The 21,794-nt window shown below is 50.8% G+C and overlaps 1 protein-coding gene and 1 long non-coding RNA gene across 6 annotated transcripts in view; both read right to left on the reverse strand.

Annotated features, from left to right (window-relative positions):
* Positions 1-21,794, reverse strand: part of ABCG1 (ATP binding cassette subfamily G member 1) — a 61,527-nt gene that overhangs the window by 34,217 nt on the left and 5,516 nt on the right. For all 5 annotated transcript variants that reach the window (XM_022553047.3, XM_022553045.3, XM_022553044.3 and 2 more), the window contains exon 2: positions 20,368-20,611. In XM_022553047.3, coding sequence (XP_022408755.2) covers positions 20,368-20,611 — 244 coding nt within the window. The remainder of the gene's footprint in view (positions 1-20,367; positions 20,612-21,794) is intronic.
* On the reverse strand, positions 10,900-14,679 carry LOC149749254 (uncharacterized). The gene is made up of 2 exons (XR_016392941.1): positions 12,945-14,679; positions 10,900-12,566 (listed from the first exon to the last, which is right to left on the reverse strand). It is a non-coding gene; the product is annotated as an uncharacterized LOC149749254 (long non-coding RNA).

Consider the following 21,794-nt stretch of genomic DNA (forward strand, 5'->3'; position numbering starts at 1 on the left):
GTGTCATAACGTGTGTCTTCCAAGAATTGCTTTTTTCTCCTCTCCACTTTATTTTGTCTGTAAGATTCATTCTTGTTGATGCTATGACCGTGCTCATTTTCTTTCACGCTTCCACAATGTTCCACCGTGGAGTTAACCACTGTTTGTTACCCACTCTTCCTTCGATGAGCATTTGGGTTGTTGTCTCCAGTCTTTCTGCTATTAACGAAAAACACACGACTGCACTGCACACACCTAGGAGGGAAAGTGCTGGGTCACCAAGCATATGCGTCTTTGACTTGGCTTCATAAAGCCAGATATGTTTTCCGGGGCTGCACCCCTCCACACCCCCGGAAGAGAGGAGTGGGTCTGGAAGAGCGTGCTCCCTCTACATCCCCACCAACGCTCTGCAGTGAGGTTCTTTGTCAAAATGTTGATCCCTTCTTTTCTTCTGTAGTCGTCTCCTGGAGCTGCCTCAATAAGGTACCCCAAAGTTTGCAGCTTAAAGCAACAGAAATGTATTCTCTCACAGCCTGGAGGCCAGAAGTTTGAAATCAAGCTGTGAGCAGGGCTGCGCTACCTCCAAAGGCTCGAGGGCAGGGTCCTTCCTGCCTCTTCCAGCTCCGGTGGCTCCGTGCCCCCCTGGCTGGTGGCCGCATCTTTAATTTCTACCCATCTTCACCTGCCTTCTGCCCTGTGTCTTTTAGCTCAGAGTGTCCCTTTCTCTGCTAAGACCTTGTCCTTGGATTTCAAGTCCACCCTAATCCAGGATGATCTCACTGCAGATCCTTAACTTAATAAATCTGCCAACACCCTTATTCCCAGTAAGGTCCCATTTACAGGGTCCAGGGTTAGAACAGAGACTCATCATTTTTCAAGGTCACCATTCAACCCACTACCCCCTTGTCACTGTGGATGAAGACTGTCACCTGCCACATGAGTAAACAAAGGATGCTGTGGCCATGAAGCCAACGGCCACTGCAGGCGACCCCAACCTTGCATCCTGAGGGGACGCAGGATGGGAAGGCACAGGATACTGGCCCCAGAGAGCTACGGTGCCTACGCAAGGAATGATCTCCATGAGCCCAGACGCTAGCATCTTCCCGTACATAGAAAAGCGCTAAATGCGTTAACTTGAGATGTCTGGTTTTCTTTGATTATCAGTAATCTTTTGATGGTCCAACTACCTGTTGCAAAAACTCCTCTATATCCTGGCTCCCCCCAACCTCTCTGGAGCCATCTGGGAGGCTGCCTCCTAGGCAGGCATGAGTCCTCAGAAAGTTCACCAAATAATCAACTCTCAACCTTTAGGTTGTGCATTTTTTTTCAGTCAACATCACACTTGAGTCCAAGATCTTCACCCGAATTGTGGTGAAACACCCTTTATGGGCCTCCAGCCTCTCTCCTCCCAGGCACCCTGCACCCTGATCAGGCAGCCTCCGGAAAGCCCATTTCCATCACCAGGTACCACTGGCCTCTCCCAGCACCAAATCTCAACTCCACAGCCAAGCCCTCAGCAGGGTCCTTCCTTGTGGCTCCCACCCGCCTTCTGTTCTAAAGAGGCTTCCTGCCAGCCGTGCTGGGCTGCCTCTGCTCCCCCTGGACATTCTGTCCCCAGCCCCCTCTTCCTCACCAACTGCATCTGTGTCCTGTCTTCCCAGGTCATCCAAGTCCCCCCTCCCAACGCCCAGAGACCTTCTCCGTGCCAAAGAGAAACTCATTGAGGGCCATGGTTCATCCACTTTTTCCTCCCCAACACTTAGCAAAAGCACTTTGCTTATAACAGATAATTAAAATAAAAACGTGCTGGATGACAAAGAGATGCTTAATCCCGCAGAATGAAACGGAAAAAAAATTCAAATATTTTCTACCTTGAAAATTACTCAGATTGAAAAAGAAGCAAACTCAATAAGAAGTAGGAAGAGGCTCAGCTAGAAATTGCTTCTTGAGAGTTTACAATCCCTCGCATTCTTACCTTAGACGTTCATGACTAATTTGAAGTACAAGGCTTCCCCAGTGTCATTGTAAAACCAGAGTCAAGGCTACAGCTTTGTGGCTCTGTTGTAATTGTAGGTGTTTGATTTTTTTGGATTTACCCTAATCTGGTTACATGAGGCTTTAGTATTGACAGGAGAATCATCGATATTTCACTTTCTCACTCCGAACAAAATAAATACATGTATATAAGACACAAATTTAGACGTGGCAGTAATAGGACTTGATCTCAAAAGCTGGTTTATCTTAAACCCAAAATCTCTCAACCCGCGACTTGGTTTTCTAATCTATAAAATGAGAAGGCTGAACTACAGGAATCTTTCACGGCTTTTCCTAACTTAAAAAAATACTCATATATAAATATAATCACACATGAATGTATTTATAAATACAAGCACAAATATAGGCACATGCTCTTGTATCGTGAAGTTACATTTCTTCCTTTTTGCAAGGCAAATTATGAAAAAGAAACTAAAAGGCTCATGGAGTTGTATTTCATCCCTTTACGTCAGTAAGGAAAAGCTGTGTCTGATGACTTTTCCTTTAGCCAAAGCAGTTCTGTTTACTCTTTTTGCACCGGACTGAGCTTCGTTTATGAAAATATTCATTCACAGGCAAATTATTAGAACAGCTTCATTGTTTTTGCCAGTATCTTAGGTGAAAAATGTCTCGATAGTAATAATTCCTTTTAAAAGCTATCTTATATCCATTGATGACTATGTTTCCCCTCGAGCAACAGTCTCTAAAACTCCCCATATTAATTCCTCTGAAGTGCTTAGATGGCAAATTCAGTTCCTGCCACCTCCCAAGTCTGGAAGCTGACAGCTGAGCCAGTGAGCTGCCCAGAGGTGGGAGCTACTTGGTGGGACGGTGACCTCCTGCCCCCTGGCCATTGGCTCCTGTCCCCCCTCCCAGAGCTGTTACCTCCTCCGGTGACAGGTGTCCCACTGCCCTGGGCTCTCTGGGATGTTCCTACCCAGGGTTTCTGTCCCTGATTTTATTCCGGGACATTTTGTGGAAGAGACGCAGGCAAGGTGTCTCATGCTGCCCCACCAGCACTTTACCCGCCTTGAGCCCCGTCTGCCAGTAGTCAGAACTCTGACAAGACACTCAGATGTGGAGGTGCCTTTGAGAAAGGGGGTGCTCAGAAACAGACGGGAACTGCTGGGTCACCTGGCTTCCCCCAGAGTTTGGCCAGTGAGCTTAGTTCCCACCCAACGGGCCTCCCCTCCCCTGAGCCACTCTTGTCCTTGCCCTGACGGGACATCCGCCCGCCTGGCCAGGCCACTCCCTCTCCCCGGATCTCTCCGTGCCTCCCTCCCACGAGGGGACCCGGCTTGTCTTTGCTTCTGCTTTGCCATCTGTCCCGTCCCCTGGCTGCCCATCTCATCTGTGCCGGATTGCAGGATGTGTGGCACAGCTTACAAGTGAGAGGACCCCAGTGTCCACGAGAGCACCTCGTCCGGGCAATGTCACTGTCGTGAAGCAAATCAGGACGAAGGTGTCCTGCTTCCCTCACTGGGTAATCCCTTTATCTGGCCCGAATGCCTAAAGTCAACTGGAGAAAAATGCAATTTCCGGTGTCTTTATAATTTTTATGACTACAAAAACCCCAGACCAACGTCTTCCTTATGAATCAGGCTTATACACAAACCAACGGAATGGCTCAAGCTTTTACATAAACCCCTTTTTCTTTGGTTCTTCCATCTATGGACTTTCAAAAGTCTTCTGATCCTGGGGCTTCCTTGGTGGTGCAGTGGTTAAGAATCCGCCTGCCAATTCAGGGGACACAGGTTCGAGCTCTGACATGGGAAGATCCCACATGCCGCAGAGCAACTAAGCCCGTGCGCCACAACTACTAGGCCTGTGCTCTAGAGCCCTCAAGCCGCAACTACTGAGTCCATGTACCACAACTACTGAAGCCCGCATGCCTAGAGCCTGTGCTATGCAACAAGAGAAGCCGCCGCAATGAGAAGCACGTGCACAGCAACTGAGAGTAGCTCCCGCTCGCCGCAACTAGAGAAAGCCCGCGCGCAGCAACGAAGACCTAGTGCAGCCAGAAAAAAAAAAAAAAAAAGTCTTCTGATCCTGAAGTCGGCTTCAGCCTACACCCTCCGGTACAAAGCACAGGGCGTCTGGAATTCACTGGAGGAGGCCCAGGGGCAGCCCCGGAGGACATACTCCAGAAAGTCAGCTGCTAGGATGGGGCTGAATTTCAGGAGGCACTTAAAGGGCAGAGCTGGGCCAGTGACTGGGGGATTCGGGACCTGCTAGGCATGGGGTAGTCTTCCTTGGAGGTCACCCTCCACAAGTGAGTCGGGAAATGATGGCGCCCACATTTCTGGTTTCTCCTCCCCCTCCCGGAATGACTCTCTCTGAACCTGAAGCTTCTCCAGCACGTTTGGGGTTTTCTCTGCCTAAGGTCACCACCCCCAAAAGGGAAGGTGCTTCCCCAGGGGTGCAGGTCACAGTCATCTCTCAGCAGGTGTTTTCCAAGCTTTTCGTAGAGTCAGTTATTTTTGTGTCGGGGGAACAGACTTCCTGGAAACAGGCCCTCACTTCAGCACAGAGGCAAGAAGGCTTCCAATCACCCAGCTCATGCTCCAACCACTAGGACACCTCCGTGCTCCAAGTAGAATTTTTAAAATTCATGAATTACTATCCCTGCAATTCAGAATCTGCCATCTGGGAGACGAGGAAGAGGCTCCAGTTCTTTGCCAGAAAGAGACTGGGGATCACAAAGTAAGGCAATGCCATCCATTAGACTGTGGGCACCCGGTGCGTGAGAGGACAGACTTTGGAGGCCTTTCGGATGTGCCGATTGGTTGGCACGTCAGTGACAACATCAGCTGCCCGTGTCTCCTATGTGGTCCCTGGAGCTGCTGCAGGGGGCCGTGGACATGCCGAGCTTATTCTGCAGTGACTGGTACCGCTATATACAAAATACCGGGAGAAGGGTTCCGACAGGCTCATGTCAGAACACAGCGCCGGGAGGGGACGGAGAGGCTCAGGTCCAGTGCCCCACCCTAAACACCCACCAGCCCCACAGCTGCCCCTGACGTGCTCTCCTCACCCCAGACTGACCGCAGCCTCCAGCCTCTGCAAATGATTTTGCTATTTGCTGTGTGGTTTTAGCCAGAAGAGGACCAGGGTAGCCAGGTGAGGAGTTGTGCGCACCTGGCTCCCGCCAACGACTCTCCCACCGTCCGTCTGGGCAGTGCTGCGAAGCCCTTCCCACCAGCCCTCTCCCCAGATTTCACAGACGAACTGGCCAGGGGATAAGTCGGACAGTGACAGAGATCAAAACAGCTTTACTTGGGGGCTTGACCAGCTTTTGCAAATAAGCAGAAGGAAACTTTATCTTCTTTATCCTGCACAGAAGATGCTGCAAACCAGGGAGCGTGAATACACACACACACACACACACACACACACACACACACGGATGGGTACCTAGAACACGGTTCTCTGGATCAGATGAAGATAAAAATACAATCTGTGCTCTCTTAAATAATGGTATAAATTGCTAAATCCTCGGAATTCCCTGGTGGTCCAGTGGTTAGGACTCTGCGCTTTCATTGCCGAGGTCCCGGGTTCAATCCCTGGTCAGGGAACTAAGACCCCACAAGCCGCGAGGCACGGCCAAAAATGAATAAATAAATAAATTGCTGAATCCAGGCATTCCTGCCCTGTTATCCAGCGTCTGGAAGCACAGAGACGCCTTGAGGGACAGTGAACTTCTACAGGTCGCTGTGGATGGGAGGGGCCTGCAGGCTCCCTAAGTCCACAGAGTGGGGGGCTCAGAAGCTATGCCTGGCCCTGCATCTCCCACGAAGTAAGGTCTGCATCCTTGTCCCACCACCCTCATCCCCAGGGAAGCTGACTGTGTGAGCAGGGCCGTTTCTGGCTCCGGCTTTTAAAAAGGTCAAGTGTGGTTCTCAAGTGGCCGCCAGCTTCTCTGCTCTACCCCAGCGGCTCTCAGAGCAGGGTCCCTGGGCCAGCATCAGTGTCACTCAGCACTTGCTGGACACACCAAGGCTTGCCAGCCTCAGATCCCCAAAGAGGAGCCTCGGGGCAGGGCAGGGGGCCGGTCACCCTCCGGGCCGCTTTGGTGCTCACTTGGTTTGGGACCGCTGCTCACTGTGATGGACTCCCGCCACGTCAGCTTCTGGCCAAAGGGCCACCTCCTGGGCCGTCGCACCCTCACCAGCTCTGAGAGCAGCTGTGGACGTGTGACGTGTGAAACAGCCCCCCGAGAGGTCAGCCTTCTCACAGCAGCAAACTCACCCCTTACCTCTCGGCACTTCTCTCCATCCCCAGATTGACCATCCGGCTCTGGGTACCAGGCATCGCTGCCCTTAATTGCTCCAGCACCCTCCTCCCCTCTCATAGCACAGTTTTTGAAAAGCCACTAATCCCTAATGGGAACGCAGAAAGTCCAAATACAGTAGTAAGAATAGCATGTGCTTTGATAATTTTGCACAAAATAAAAGAAAACCCCACTGCCCTACGTTCCTTAGGGAGGTATCTGGCTCCACTGTACGGTCCATGGCAGGCACGTTTGTAAAAAAAGTGACCAGGGCTTCCCTGGTGGCGCAGTGGTTGAGAGTCCGCCTGCCGATGCAGGGGACACTGGTTCGTGCCCCGGTCCGGGAAGATCCCACGTGCTGCGGAGCGGCTGGGCCCGTGAGCCCTGGCCGCTGAGCCTGTGCGTCCGGAGCCTGTGCTCCGCAACGGGAGAGGCCACAACAGTGAGAGTCCCACATACTGCCAAAAAAAAAAAAGTGACCAAAGCACCCTGGGGCCTTCTCCATACGACGGAATCATTTACCAAACAGTATAACATTACCAAACCCTATGGATTTTCAAACTCCCCCCAGAAACACAGCTCTGATGTGTCCCCCTTCAGTCTACAGCAAGCTCACGGACGTCGTGTGAACCAAGAAGGCCCAGTTTGCACAGGTTTTCATGAAACCTGGTGGCCCAGCCAGGTCGTCCGGCTCTCGCATTCCAAGTCCAGTCACTTCTGGACGTGGGCAGGGCTCTCAGAGCAAGTCCTTGAGCGTCAGAGTCACGAAACTCCCAGAGATCCACGTGCTCCTTCCTGGCCATTACAGGCCTCCGGGCCCCCGATTCCCGCTGGAAAGTCTGCCCACGTGGCCACCCCACCCCCGCGAGGCTGACCAAGTCCCAGAGCAGCGGATTCACCCCGCACTGCCCTGCGTGCGCGAGTGTGGTGTCCACTTGTCACGGCCGTCTGCTGTCCCCAAAGACGCAGAGCAGGCTTGATCTGGGCCGGATGTGAGCCCTGGTTGCAGGATCCCCACACCACAGCCTCCAAGCTCATCAGATTTCTCTCGGATGACACTACCTCGTTCTCCACGAAGACAACGCTGCAGGGCACATGCGTGAAAGAAGGAAATATTTTAACGTTTCAAGTTCATTAAAAATGCCTGTGGGCCTGGGAGGTCAAAGGATCTTTTGACAGGAAGCAGGACCGAGAGGGGGAGCCTGGGGTCCTAGTGGCCCTCGTAGGAAGGCTGAACGCGTCGCTCACGCTTCTCCAGCAGCGGTTCCCTCGTCAATGACAAGGCGGTGGGGACGCCGGCGAGGCTGGTCATACCACTGCCATCCTCCTCTGTCCACTGGGGGGCCTCGCAGCCCAAGGCAGGTACACGGGGCTGGGCCCTCCCTCTAACACAAGACTTACAGCCTCGTGAGCTCGGGAGGTCCTTCCCCTCCTCCCTCGCACCTAGGAAATGCTCAGCTAAGTCGACGTTCCCCGTAACTGTGCAGTAGCTTCACTCCTTTTATTTCTAAAGCCCCAACTAACTTTTAGAATGATAACATCCTGTTGACTCTAGGCTATTATTATTTTATTATATCCCATATAACACCATTCATAAGGACTGTAGCTACTGTTTATTAAATGCTACATGTTGGGCACAGAGCTTCACCTGTACCAAGAAATTTGGTCCAATAAGATGGGTATTATGATTATTAATAACCCCTTTCTACAGGGAGGTTACGTGACTCAGCCAGTTGCCCAGCTGGTAAGTGGTAGAGCCGGGTTTTGAACCCTGACTCTTTGAGTCTGGAGGCCACGGTTCCAGCCCCACCCCCTTCTCTGCTGAGTGCATGTTGCTAAAAGGCGCTAGACGGGGAATCATTTTATTAAAATAAACAGAGAGAGAAAGAAGGAAAATTTTAACTAAGCCCCACATACAATTCAATTCCTCTTAACCTCCTTCTTGGTACACATTAATTCAGAATGACTGTAAAGGAAGGAAAATACATTTTCTAGAAAACTGCAGCCAGTGGGCTTTCACGTTCAATACCTGCAATTCCAAGAACAGCCTTCGGCACTGGCCACGCCGCTGCCACGCTGAGACCTCGCTCACCACCGACACCCCCGCAGTTGCCAGTTGGAGCAGTGGGTACAACATACTTAATGTTCAATCGTCAAAGTCTAGCCACCAGGCTAAAATGCACGGCACCTGATAAAACCTCACATCCTCCTAAGGTAACCTACACAAACCTCACTCCTGAGGCCAAGCCCTAAAGTGTAAGGTTGAGGGTAGCTTCGTTCCAACGGTGGAAATTTCCATCCAGTAACGACAAGTGTAGATGCTTCCTTGTAAATGTCTGGACCATGCAACCCTCCTCGGGTGGTAACCTAAAGCTCTTGGAAGACCTCCCGGATAGAATAAACTCTACCTAGCTGGTCCACGAAAGCACATGCATCTTACCAAGAGGCATTTGTTCACATCTCTGAAACGCTCGGTTGATTTAGTCCTAATTGTTGCCATGAGCAGGAAACCCAGGGGCACGGTAGAGAAGGAACAGTATAGAAATTCTCTCGGAGAGCAACCCTGGGGAAGCTTGTCAGCTGTCTCCCTCTGGGAGGGCAGGAAGCTGCAGGCATTTGGATGAGAGATCCTGGATGCCGTGCAAGAGACGGCACTTCTGTGCTGCTGGACAAGTGCGCAAGGGACTTAACTGCTCTGAACCACAGGGCAAGGGTAAGCAAACCTTCCCACGGGGTTGCTGGGAAGACGGGGTAAGTTACTGCGCATGAGCTGTATTATTATTATTATTTTATTATTATTATTATGCCAAATCTTTAATGAAGCCAAGAACCCAACCCTTCAGAGACCTTCGACCCACACACTAAAAAGCATTGAGCCCCACTGTGTGCACGTGGGTCACAGTCACTCCCCACTCCGACCCCCTGAGACCGGCACTCTTATCAGCCCCATTCTGCAGATGAGAAACCGAGGCCCCCAAACCACGTGGAGCCAGGCTTCAAGAGCAGGCTGCCTGACCCAGAATCCAGGCTCTCCCCACTGCCCGGCACCCCGCCTGCCCATCCACGATGCTGTAGCTGAGGCCAGCGGTTGAGCTGCCCCAAGGAAGCAGCACCTAGAAACCACTTCCTACATGGCTAGTCAGAGATGGCTCACGGGCTTGACACAGCAAGGGGAGATCAAAACAGTCCATCTCCTCAGGCTCTTGCTTTTCCTCCCCACTTCTCCTAAGACCTCTTCTGGGGTAAAAGCATATGCTCTTCTACTGTGATTCAGATTTTTGTTATTTCATACATTCATTTGGCAGACACCTAGAGGGTGCCGACTCTGAGTGAAGCCTGGGGTAGATGGCAGAGATGAGGGGTGACTGACACAGCCCCTGCTTGGAAGCTCAGAAGAAGAAACACATAAAATCATGCACTGAGTTCTATGATCGTAGGGCAGAGGGGTAGGGAGGTGCCCAGGAAGGACCCTGGCCCCGGAGGTAAGGATGGATGAGGGCAGGCTTTCCCCCAGCTTGGGGAGGCAGGGAGGGTTCCTGGCAGAGGGTGTGGCCCAGGCAGAGGACACACAGATACTGGGTAAGCAGCACTTCTGCACAGGCGGTCCACCTGACTGGCACATGCAGAGTGGCTGCAGAGAAAAGAGACAAGGAGGAAAGGGCCCACAGAGAGACTTCCGGCCAGGCTAAGCACCTTCTAGAGACTTATCCAATCCTGAAACTAAGAACACTCTTAAGAAGAGACAAAGGGACAAGATGACGGTTGTCATCCTCCTCTCTAAGCCAGACAAAAATCAGAGATGAGAAAAGGGTGTGGGGTTTGGACCAAGGCATGCAGCACATTTGTGACAACTTACAGGGTAGACCAGAAGCCCATGATCAGACAGTACCCTCTCATACCATTTAGGACATAACCATTTTCTGGACAGGCTGACATGCAGGTCTTAGAAACAGGAAACCCACAAGCTTCCTTTCCAAGTCTCAGTGGGGACTCTCATAAAATGTGAAACTAAATGTAAGGGGTCCCCACTTTTCAACCAGCGTTTGGATATAGTCCGTGCTTGTGTTGGCAGTGAGCACTGTTATTGTTTATAGCAATGGAACGTCTCGGCTATCATAAATGCGCACTCTTCCTTCTTTTTTCCAAAGGTTTTTCACCCACCTCACCAGCCGCATCTCAGGAAAACACAAGAGGGAATTTATGTGTAAAAGTTGCCCACCACCGTCTCTGATTCCTGTATCCAACCTTCAGGTCAGTGAGTCTCAGAGATTTGAGAACCATACTTTCTAGGTAGGTTTATGTCAACTGTACAATCACAAAATCAAATAAGCAACCAAGTAAAACCCAAGACTGTTCTCATAAGAACAATCATTAGCTGCCGGTCTCCTTGTGTTTGGTCAGGAGCCATATGAATGACGGCACTGAACGTTTCATAACTCACCTAAATTCAGCCCATAGGAACCAGACCGGCCGGGTGTCTAGGGAAGACCCTGGTTCCCAGGGACAGGCAAAGCATGGCACCTCCAGTTCCATCAAGGCATCCCAGGCCTTTGAGGCGCTGGAACGGAGCCCAACTTGTAGAAATCATGTTTATATTTATGATCGCATGTATGGATTCTCACACACACACACACACACACACACACACACACACACACACGATGTGTACTGGATGCTACCGGAAGCACACCTAAAGTTCAGCTGCTATTTCTCTAAGCCTCGCTAACACACCCAGGACGGAAGTGAGTCAGCAGGGATCAGGGAAGCGGCAGCCTTGCAGCGTGACACTGGATTCCAGCCCACTTACTGGACCTGCCACTCAGATTCCTAAGGGAATTCCAGGATTCCAAAATCCACCCTGGTCATTTGTAAACGCTGACTGCTTCATCTGCTTGGCCCAAACTGGGAGGCCCTGCCTCTCATTACTTCACCCACAGGGAGAACCTAAAACAAAGCAAAACAACATTTCCTGAGGATTCAGGTTTCGGTTGTCTCACAGGAAACGCATGCACCTGACCTAATGGCCCCACTTGCCACTTTAAGTAGAAGTCTGGAAAATTCATGGAGCCTCCCCATTCTGATGAAAGCGATAAGGACTGAGACACTGCACAGGACGCCAGCCATTTTCCCAAGGACAGCCTTTCTAAATATCTATGTGCTACTTCTGTTCCAGTGAAGGTTCCCAAGTATGCTTAGAGACATCAAAATAATAATCATTGGGTAAGAAATATCCCCATTCCTCAGATACATTTTAGTGATGCCTCCAGAGCAAAATTAGGCTACTGGAAAGGTTCTCCCACTTTCTGGGCCCAGGTGTTCGAGGGATTTGGGCTGGAGCAGTGGGGAGTGCATGCCCGGGGGTCCGCTGTGCACAGGGCGCCCCAGTCGGGGGTAGGCGCTCGGAGGGGCCGCAGCATCCGGACCTAGGAGCTCGGCGTCCTCTGCTCGCGCTTAGCAACAGCGCCCGGCGCGCAGCCAATAGCGCGGCGCCGCCGAGGTTACCCGCGAGCGTTGACCGGTAGTAACCCCGGCGCGGGCGGCGGCGGCGGTGGCGGCGGCCGGCGGCCATTGCGCACGCGCAGCGGGGCGCACCTGCCCGGCCCGCAGCTAGGCCGGCAGTGCTCTTATCTTTCAACTGTTGAAATTTTAGGATTCCCGAGGAGCACGAAAACCTCCAGGGAGCCTCTGCCGAACCCTCAGCCAGATCTATATCTGAAAGCAGGCGTGTCCCTGCCGATTGGCTGGGACAGCGCAAACGTCACCCTGGGCCCCATGCCTGCAGAGTCAGCGTCCGCCCCGGCCAAGAAAAGAGATGGGTTTTTACTCCATTTTTAAAGCCGGCGGAAGAGCCCTCTCGGCGGGCGGTGGGTGGGCCTGGCCAGAATGAATTCGCTCCTTCGAGACAAGCCGGTCCGGTCGCCCTTGGAAGGAACGTAGGGGTGGACGACAGGGGGGCTGATAACCCCGTCCTGGAGAGGCAGGGCGAGCAGAGGCTCCCTGCACAGACCCCAGCCAGCTGGACGGAGTTCTGATTCACGATGGAAGCCAGAACTGCTCCCAGCCCAGCTCATGAAGGAAATCTGGGGGTCTCCTTCCGCAGCAGATGAGAAGCGCTTTTGTGGCACCCCTGCTGCCCCCAGCCCAGCTCATGAAGGAAATCTGGGGGTCCCCTTCCGCAGCAGATGAGAAGCGCTTTTGTGGCACCCCTGCTGCCGCCAGGGTCTGGGGTTGTGTTTGTCATCCGCAAAGAAAAGGTGAGAAAAACAGCGCATCTTACGTGGACCTGCGAAATGACAAAAGGGAGAAGGGTTCTCAGTGGAGCTTGTTGAGAGGCAGGTCGTTAGGACTTGCGGTCTAAGCCTGAACCTGAGATCTGCCTCCTTCTAAGCCTCCTTTTCTCCTGGGTAATGTCCACACTGATAATGCCCCGTGGCTTTCCGGGGAACACATAATGAGACAATGTGCTAAAGCAAACAGCATTTGCTTCGTAAACAGTTATTTTTAATTAAAAAAAACCCAGACACTTCTCCCGCCAAAAAAGTGGGAGGGAAGAAATAAAAACTGAGAAATCCCATAAAATTCCTGCTAAAAGTTTCGCTTTCAAGATAGGCAGTGGAGCTATCAAGGCGAGGGACTTTTTTGTCTGAGGGCATCAGCTCACCTTACGACAGTAAAAGAAACAGTCACTCAGGTTCTGTTTTTCCGTTGATCTCCACCCTTACCAGTTCACAACCAAAACCAAGAACATTCCAGCAGGGGCCCCTGCTCACTGCCCTGCCCCCAGGGATGCCACTGTGGTACCTGCTCCCAAAGCAGGACTCCAGCCTCATCTCCTCCACAAACCACAGGCTTCTTATTTCCTCCTTTCCAGGTAGCCCTGGATCTTGATGTACCTGTTTTGTACATGGTTAGGCTTTTCTCCTCCCAATTGGTGAGCTCATTTCAAGACCAAGATTGTACGTGTTCTGCAGAATTCCAAAAAGCAGAACTTGGATCAACAAACGAACATGACTCGAGTTGAGATTTCAGCTCAACAGACAGAATTCTAAGAATGAGAGTTGTGCAAACATGAACCTGGCCACGCAGAGGGATGTCAGGGTCTGGCTGCTGCCCAGACAGGCTGGCCACCCGTTGTCATGGGGCGAGAGGGACTGCTCCACGGGTGAGAGGTCAGATGAGGGAGCTCCCAGGACCCTTTGGGCTCCAGGATTCTGGCTCTAAATATAGGTCTCAGCTGGACATAATCACAGTCTTGAAATCACTCTGGCCCGTCTTAATTTTGACACCGAATGCCATTTACCCCACAAGCACAAAGGTGACTAACGACAACACAGCTGACAGAGTGAGAAGTAAAACTAAGGGCTGTGGGTCAGGCCGGGTCCCTGCAGGTGCATCAGCCTCCATCCTTCACTCTGAAAACTCCTCTTGATGCCTTTTCTCAAATTAGGGGCAAAAACACTCAGTATCAGAGATATTTCACTTGAATGTAAGCTTTCCTATAGAGGTTTTGGAACTCCATCAGCAAGGGTTTTATAGAGCATGTACCTCCATTCTACAAACCCCTGGTTTGTACGGTTCAGTCTTTCCAAATGTTTTTTAATCTGACCCACGTGGTTACCTTTGGTCCTTAAATAAGCAAATCTGTTGATTCTACAACTGAACTCAAAAAGAGCAGGTGTATGGTTACTAAACGTTTTCTTCTGCCAATTTATAGACAGAAGAAATGGTTTCGTGCTCAGCAGAACGTCACCCTGTGTTATTTCTTGGCCTTGATGGATTCGGTTCCAGTTTACAAGAGAGGACGTTAGTTCCTGCATGTGAAGTTTTCAAGGTGTCAGCATATTTGGGGGTGTTAAAGGAAGGCAGGAGGGCACCCCCCCAGCAAGTGAAAGTCACAAGAATGTCCTTGAAAAGTGGTAGTGACACCAACCCCCCACTGGGCAGAACACAGTCCCGCAAAGTCACACTGAAGAGACCAGATGGCTCCGGACCAGGCACACTCTCTGGAAAAACAGCAACGTGTTAGTGTGCCTTGCCAATTGGAAGGCAACGGGGGTGGCCTGACAGTGAAGCAAAGGAGAAGAGCTAGTGTCGGCAGGGCCACTTGTGCCCTGTCTACGGGGGCTGTTGAACCTGATCGAGCCACACTTGAATCACGCACCCCTGATTCCATGTCCCAACTGGTGACGGTTTGGCTCCCATGCAGTGTGCTCCAAGGGAGAGAAGGGGCTGGCTGGAGAAGGGGCACCTAGACCCCTTGGATGTTCAAGTTCTGCTGTAAACTAGCAAACCCTTTTGGTTTTGTACATGGTCACGCTACATCCATCTGTCCTGAGAGTCAGCCCATCCTCCACAGTTTTTCAAAGCCTCTTTCGGAGCATATAAGACGGAGGTACAGAACTATTCCAGAAGACCTCATCACAAAATGGGCCTGCGAGGAAGCCACTGAGAGCCTGAGAACTGGCCCAGGAGGGGATGGGAGGATGTCTCCAGCCATCTGCGTTCACCAAGGTGACCTGGGGTCATTGGGCTCCCAGTGTAAAGCCCCAGCCTCAAGCAGGGAGCCCTGGCAAGCAAGGTTTAGGTTTGCCACACTGCACTATAAGACCAGTCACAGCCTCAAATAAAGACAAAGGAAGAGTATCAAAAGCCATTTCTTTTGCACCCCAAAGAAAGCCCACCTTAGCACGATAGTTTCCAAGAAGTACAAAAGTAATTCATTCATGCTTGGGGAAGAGAAACCCGCCTTTGCACTTGAGCAGCTCCCCCTCTGGAGCCCCCTCTCTGCTCTGGGATTTCTAGAGTCTCCCTTTCTCTGGCCTTCCCTCCCCACCCCTGTCCCAGTCGGTTGGATCAAGTCTCCCAGCGCTGGGTTGGAATCCAGTCTTCCCTTAATGGAATCGCTGAAAGGGATTTTTTTTTTTTTTTTTTTTTTGTGGTACGCGGGCCTCTCCCTGTTGTGGCCTCTCCTGTTGCGGAGCACAGGCCCTGGATGCGCAGGCTCAGCGGGCCCAGCCGCTCCGCGGCATGTGGGATCTTCCCGGACCGGGGCACGAACCCGCGTCCCCTGTATCGGCAGGCGGACTCCCAACCACTGCGCCACCAGGGAAGCCCGCTGACAGGGATTTTAATGGCACATTCTACTCATTTTAGCCGGCCTGTCAGTGCAGGCCTTGTGAAATTGCCATGGAAATTAAGAGAAAGCAGACTTCAATTTGAGAAGGGTGTTCAGATGCATTTTTATAGCTCAGAAGCAAACCAGTACAGATAATCTGATGGGGGGCTGCCTAGAATATTTAGCTCCATCCTGGCATTTGGCAAGGATGAGGCTGGAGGGTCCGGTTTCAAAGTAGGAGGTGCTGTCCCATTCCATCGGAGTGTTACTGTGTTGAGGCCCCTGCTGGGCTGGGGAAGAGTAAAGAAAACTCTCCAAACCCTCAGATATTACTTTTGTTCTCAACCCACAAGGTAATCTTGGGAGGTGTTATTTCATTTCTAAGAATCGTGTCACCTGTTTGTGCAAAGCATGCCGTACATGCCAGCCTCACCTCCCTGGGGAGGAGACAGGACAGCCAAGCCTCTCCATGGGGTTAGGAAACCTCTTCATGGGTCCTTGTGAAAGGCAGAGGTGACTGACATCCAAGCAGGCCGATTAAAGGGGAAATGAGTCAGAGGTAACAGTCAAGGCCACCCCCAGTGGTTTTGTAAAATGGGGTGAGGCACATCCGTGCCATAATGGTCCCGTTGTGTGCTCACATCAGGGCCGGATGTTTACTAGGTGTCTTGTCAGGTCCTGTAGCCTCAAGCCCCCCAGACCTGCCTTCACGTCCCACCTCCCCTGCTCCTGTGACCTGGGATATATCTCTGAACTTCGTGTACTCCACACATTGAAAGGACAGAATTGGCCCCTGAGCCAACTGGACCAAAGGGCTGCTTGAATTGTATAAATGCAAATGGCTCCAGTCTCCTTGGGGGACAGACGACCCAGAGTACCCCCTTAACTCCACTGTGTGGACGAGCTCTGAAAGCCAGAGAGTGCTGTCTGAGTGTAGAATTTTCTCCGCTCCACCTCAGCATTTCACAATGTGGATTCTCTTCTTAACAAGGGGTCCTAAATGTTACCAGCGCCAACGCAGTGTCTACCAGCCAGGAAGCAAAAGCCGCTTTCAAAAATAAGTCACACTGGGGTGAGTGAGGACAATCAAACCGGACTGTTCCCCTACGTCCCTCGACACAATAGTTTGTGTAACGGCACCGGAGTCCACATTGTTCCAAATCATCTATCTCATCAACTGAGGCTACGTGAGTGAATTCCTTGAGGGAAGGTAATCCCTGTACCAGAAGCCAGGGAAATCATCCTTGGGGTGTACTTTTTTTTCTCCTGAGAACAGTTCCTTTCACGATTATGTTATCTACTAGGAATCTATTATACGATCCAGATTTTCCTCTCAAGCCATCATTAATCATATGGTGAAAATGGAGCTAGAATTGAAAATACAAGTTGTTTTCTTCGACGCTGAAGTCAATGCCTGGCAATTGTCAAGCTCAAGAATTAGAAAGCATCAGTGCCTGACATTTGCCTTCTTCAAAATACTGCTATGGAGTCACTTACGACCCTTCTACTAAGGATTATGAAGCTCTCTTTCTCCGTCTTCTTTCTTTAAAATAACTGTGTAGGGGCTTCCCTGGTGGCGCAGTGGTTGGGAGTCCGCCTGCCGATGCAGGGGACACGGGTTCGTGCCCCGGTCCGGGAAGGTCCCACATGCCGCGGAGCGGCTGGGCCCGTGAGCCATGGCTGCTGAGCCTGCACGTCTGGAGCCTGTGCTCCGCAACGGGAGAGGCCACAGCAGTGAGGCCCGCGTACCGCAAAAAAAAAAAAAAAAAAACTGTGTAGGAGTTTTTAATATTATCCTAATCCCAGTGCCAGGCTTTGCTACAGCATTCTCTGTTGAGTGTGGTTTGCAGCACCATGTTCTGGGAGAAAACGGCTTTCCTAGAGTTTACTGGAGTGGCCCAGTGTCTTCGCGATGGAAAGAAGCCTGAACTAGGAATCCGACGGCTGGATGGCGGACCTTGCTGGCTCCGACCTTGAGCGAATCACTCCAGCCCTCAGGCTCCTTTGTCCTTCACTGCACACTTCACTGTGGTCATTACAATGAGCTCAGCACATAAAGTTGAATTTAAAAACAAAAACCAAAAACCAAAAGACTATTGACTTGATACAGACAGAAAAACAGAATATGGTCAGAGAAGTAAGAGCATAAGCTCCTGCCCCAAAGTTTGGTCACACTTGGCATCACGCTGGGCATCACACAGAGGCGACACGAAATATAAAACTACCACCAAGAGAAAAGGGGAATGCTTGCCAGCTCGGCAGCATCTGTGGGCACCAAGCCTGGAGAAGGAGCACAGCTTCCCTATGGCCGTGGGGACCCTGGCACCCTGATGCCCTGCCCCAGGCGCTGCCCGGTACCCAAGCGTCGGAAACCACCACCCAGCCCCCGGCCTAGCTCCCAGCTCAGGCTCGGGCAAGCCCTTCACACGCGGCTTCCTTTCTACTCAGTGAGAAGGTGGACGAATATCCCACACCCTCGAGGTATGCGGCAGTGATAAACCATCTAAATTCTGAACTGCGAGGGTACCAAGAACAGAAGAAACGATGGGGCTGCACGGGAGAAGGGGCACAGAGAGGGAAGTGGACACAGGCACTGGGGTGGAGAAAGAGGCCAGGAGGAAGCTAGACAGAGAAGTCAGGCCTCGTTGGTTGAGAAACCAAACACCTGGACACACCAGACTGACGGTGCCTGACTTCCTCTCCAGCCCTAGCCATCTCTGACTCACAGGCAGGTCCCGGGGGGCCCACTTTCTACTCCTCCCCGCTTGAGCCCACACAGGTTACTGCAGGGCAGGTGTTTATCCGGCAGCCATCTGGGCGGGGCTTCCTAGGAGGCCACCGGCCATGGACGGTAGTGGCTCCTCCCTCATTAATTAAGAGGCCATCACTGTTGACAATCAGTGTGACCAGTTCTAACACGTAGAGAACAGAGGGTGGGCAAGCCGCACACCTGACCAGGAAATGATATTCTTCACCTGCCAGCCCCAGGTGAACACCTGCAGGGTTGGATTTCAAACCAAGATTCTGCCATGGTTTTCAAACATGTGCATTTCTGCATTTCAAGCCTTCACCTGCGAGGATACCCACCCAAGCGTTTTCGGCATCATGACCACGTTTCTAAGGCCACACGTAACACGTGGACAGAAACCTGCCCACGTGGCCCACAGGTCTGCCGCCGTTTGTCTATAGAGACACATCAGGTCAAAACCTCACGACACCCTCCTGGTCGCTCAGTGCATTGTTTCGGTAAAATCTTTGTTCAAGTGGAGAAGGAAAAGGCTGGAATCTTATGTTGAAATTTCAAGAGGCTCAACCAAATGGGCCCAACCCTGAGCCTCTCACAGAATTTCTTTGTTAACGAAACAGGCTGGCACACTCTGAAAATGTTGAGTCTCAGATAACAATGCTATGGTATCAGCCACTGAGGAGGTTTGGGATCTGTTCCCATTTGTGCAAACAGACAAAAAATCATCCCACAACCAGCTCGGCTCAAAGGTCCCAGGGACCAGTCAATCAAGGTTCTAAAATCATGGCTCCAAGGAATTCCAGGGTGCCCACGTCAACCGTCTCAACTGCTTCACGTCAAGAGAGCAGGAAGCAAAATGAAGGCAATAAGGGACAGAAAGATGAAAAGTAAACACGTGAGTCTTGGTGGGTCTTCTTCAAAAAGGAAGAAGGATTGAATCTAGATTGAAGTTGAGAGCTCTAAACAACCCCAATATTCCAGGATATTCCGGGGGTACCTGAGTCACTTTGTTCCAAATTCCTCATAGATTTTCAAATTGTTTTAAATGATTCATTAGAAACTGAGGACCACTGTTTCTGGGTGATGTGTAGCACGTCCTCTCCCAGTCACCCCCGCCTCAAAGATGGATACATGGAGGGTGCACGGGGCAGCGGGGGACACGGAGTGAGTTCCACGGGAAGAAGTCGGTCAGGCTCGAGAAAAAAATACCAAACCAGGGAGGCATTAACTCCACACACTTTGAAAACCTAGAGCTGGCAAAGGAGCATCCACGTTGCTGAGAAAACTCAGAATACCGTCAGTCATCAGTTCCCATTAACATGCAACAGGCTGGCGGCAAACTCCTGTGTGTGCGGCTCTCCCGAGACCTCTGAGTCCCACCCGCTCCGTCATCTCTTCTGTTTTTATGGATAGCCCACCAACGCCCCCCATGAGACAGTCCTTTCAAGATCTGTAAACATACATGTCTGGTTTCCAGAGAGGTTACTATAGGTCACTGGTTACTTTTCAACACTTCAAGCTTGGGAGGAAACACCTGGCTTCCACTTTGCTCTGAAACATTAAAAAAAAAAGAGTCCTATCTCGAAAGACTAACATTAACGGCATCCAGTAAAGAGGACCCTCCGAGTGCAGACAGGAAACTGGCACACACGGACCCTGGTCAAACTGTGTGATCATATCAGAGCTTAAGAAGCAGTGTGTGACTCAAAGACGTAGAAAACTTATGGTTACCAAAGGGGAAAGGAGGGGCAGATAAATTAGGAGTTTGGGATTAACAGATACACACTACTATATATAAAATGGATAAACAGCAAGGACCTACTGTATGGCACAGGGAACTATATTCAATATCTTGTAATAACCTATAATGGAAAAGAATCTGGAAAAGTGCATATATATATATACGTATATATATATGTGTGTATATATATATATGTATCACTGAATCACTTTGCTGTACACCTGAAACTAACACAACGTTGTAAATCAACTATACTTCAGTCAAAAAAAACAACAACAAACGCTGTGAATCTTGAGTCATCTAATCTGATCTGTTCATATCATAAGTGAGGAAAAATCTGGCATAAAGCAATTACATACATTGGCCACAGCAGAGCCAGAGTCTGGAAAGAGAATCAGCCTCCCAGCTTCCAGACCCAGATCTTCCCAAACAACCTGTTCCTTCCTCCGAGGTGCCTGCGTCTCTGGATGCCCCCACCCTACCTTTCCTCCTCCACCAGGGACCTTCTGGGACCGAGTAGGAAAGGTCCTTGAATTCGATGTTCACAGCCGCCCTCCGCGGCAGGGAAGAGAGGCGCTGGGCCTCTGTGAGACTGTTCTCCTCTTTCTTCAAGTGTCCGTTCAGCAGCTCCATCTCTATGACCTCCCTGCTGCTGGAGACCACCTCGTCCACAGAGACGCACACTGACTTGGGCTCTGTCATTGCTGCAGGGTAACTGCTACCATTCTAGAAAGATGGGGAGGAAAAGCACCAAGAGGAGGCGTAAGTTACACCACGGGAAGGACCACAGGGACTCACCATTAGGCTCAGGGCCATCGATCAGTCAGAGTCATCGATCAATGCTTCTCACCCTCCATGGTGCCCTCAGCGTCACAGGAAGGATGCTCGCCTAGACGAATTCCTCCTCCCCGGCCCTCACTTATTCTTCTACTAAAAACATGCTAAAGATAAACTATGATCTACCGTCTTATTTAGGAATCCTAACATCTAATCACAAAGCTGATAAACACATCACCTGTCTCAAAGAATGAAACACCAGCCACCCTAAAAATTATCTGCCTGCAGTCCACTCACTAAAAAATCCCATAAAAATGCATGAGGCTGCTAAGAAATGCACAACTGAAAAAGCTTTACAATGAGCTCTTTTAGTCCCTTCCTGGCGTAACCTCATAAACATTTCTCAAGAGCAGTGATACCACTTGGACCGACGGGGTTTGTAGGAGATGGCCTTTGTGTTTCCCTTGTAAATCTTCCAAATCCCTTACAGCTCTCCTCTCTCACTGTACCTTCATAATGGCACTGAAGTGTTCGAAAGGTTGATTTGTTTTTCTCTGGGATACAGACAAGGAAACTGAGGCACAGACTATTTTAAGGAACTTGCTCTGAGCTCTACGATCAAGTGAGGGGCAGAGGTGATCCCAGTATGAGTCATCCTGAAAAAAACGATTGCCTCTTCCACTGCATCACCTGGATACCTAGTACATAGCTACACTGGCTTTTCAAGCTTCCATTGGGAGTCCTTTGAACTGTTACAGATAAGCCAAGAACCAAAGGTCTTTAAGCAAAGAAAGGAATATTCTTTCTAATGGCTTGGCAACGGCTGGACAAGTCAATATGCTTTAGGCACCTCCAAAACACAGAAGAACCCTGGGGTGGATGAATAATGCGCTGTGCTTTTTCTAGCTGCCTCTTGAATCAAGACAGAACATTCCACAGTGCCCAAAGCGTGGCCTCTGGCGACACTCCTCCGTACTGTTGCAGGCAGTCAGCCTGATCTGGAGAGCCCGTGGACAGCCACCTTTGATAATTCAGGCCCTTCTGATGGCCGTAGGACTGGGGAGACGCTGCCATACTGCTGTTTGTTCTAAATAACATCCTACTGTTATTTTTCCACAGCTCGTGAGGTATT

Source organism: Delphinapterus leucas, chromosome 4 (genome assembly GCF_059928025.1).
Source record: "Delphinapterus leucas isolate spDelLeu-1000000601 "Yukka" chromosome 4, BTC_Dleu_Yukka2, whole genome shotgun sequence".
Lineage (NCBI taxonomy): Eukaryota > Metazoa > Chordata > Mammalia > Artiodactyla > Monodontidae > Delphinapterus > Delphinapterus leucas.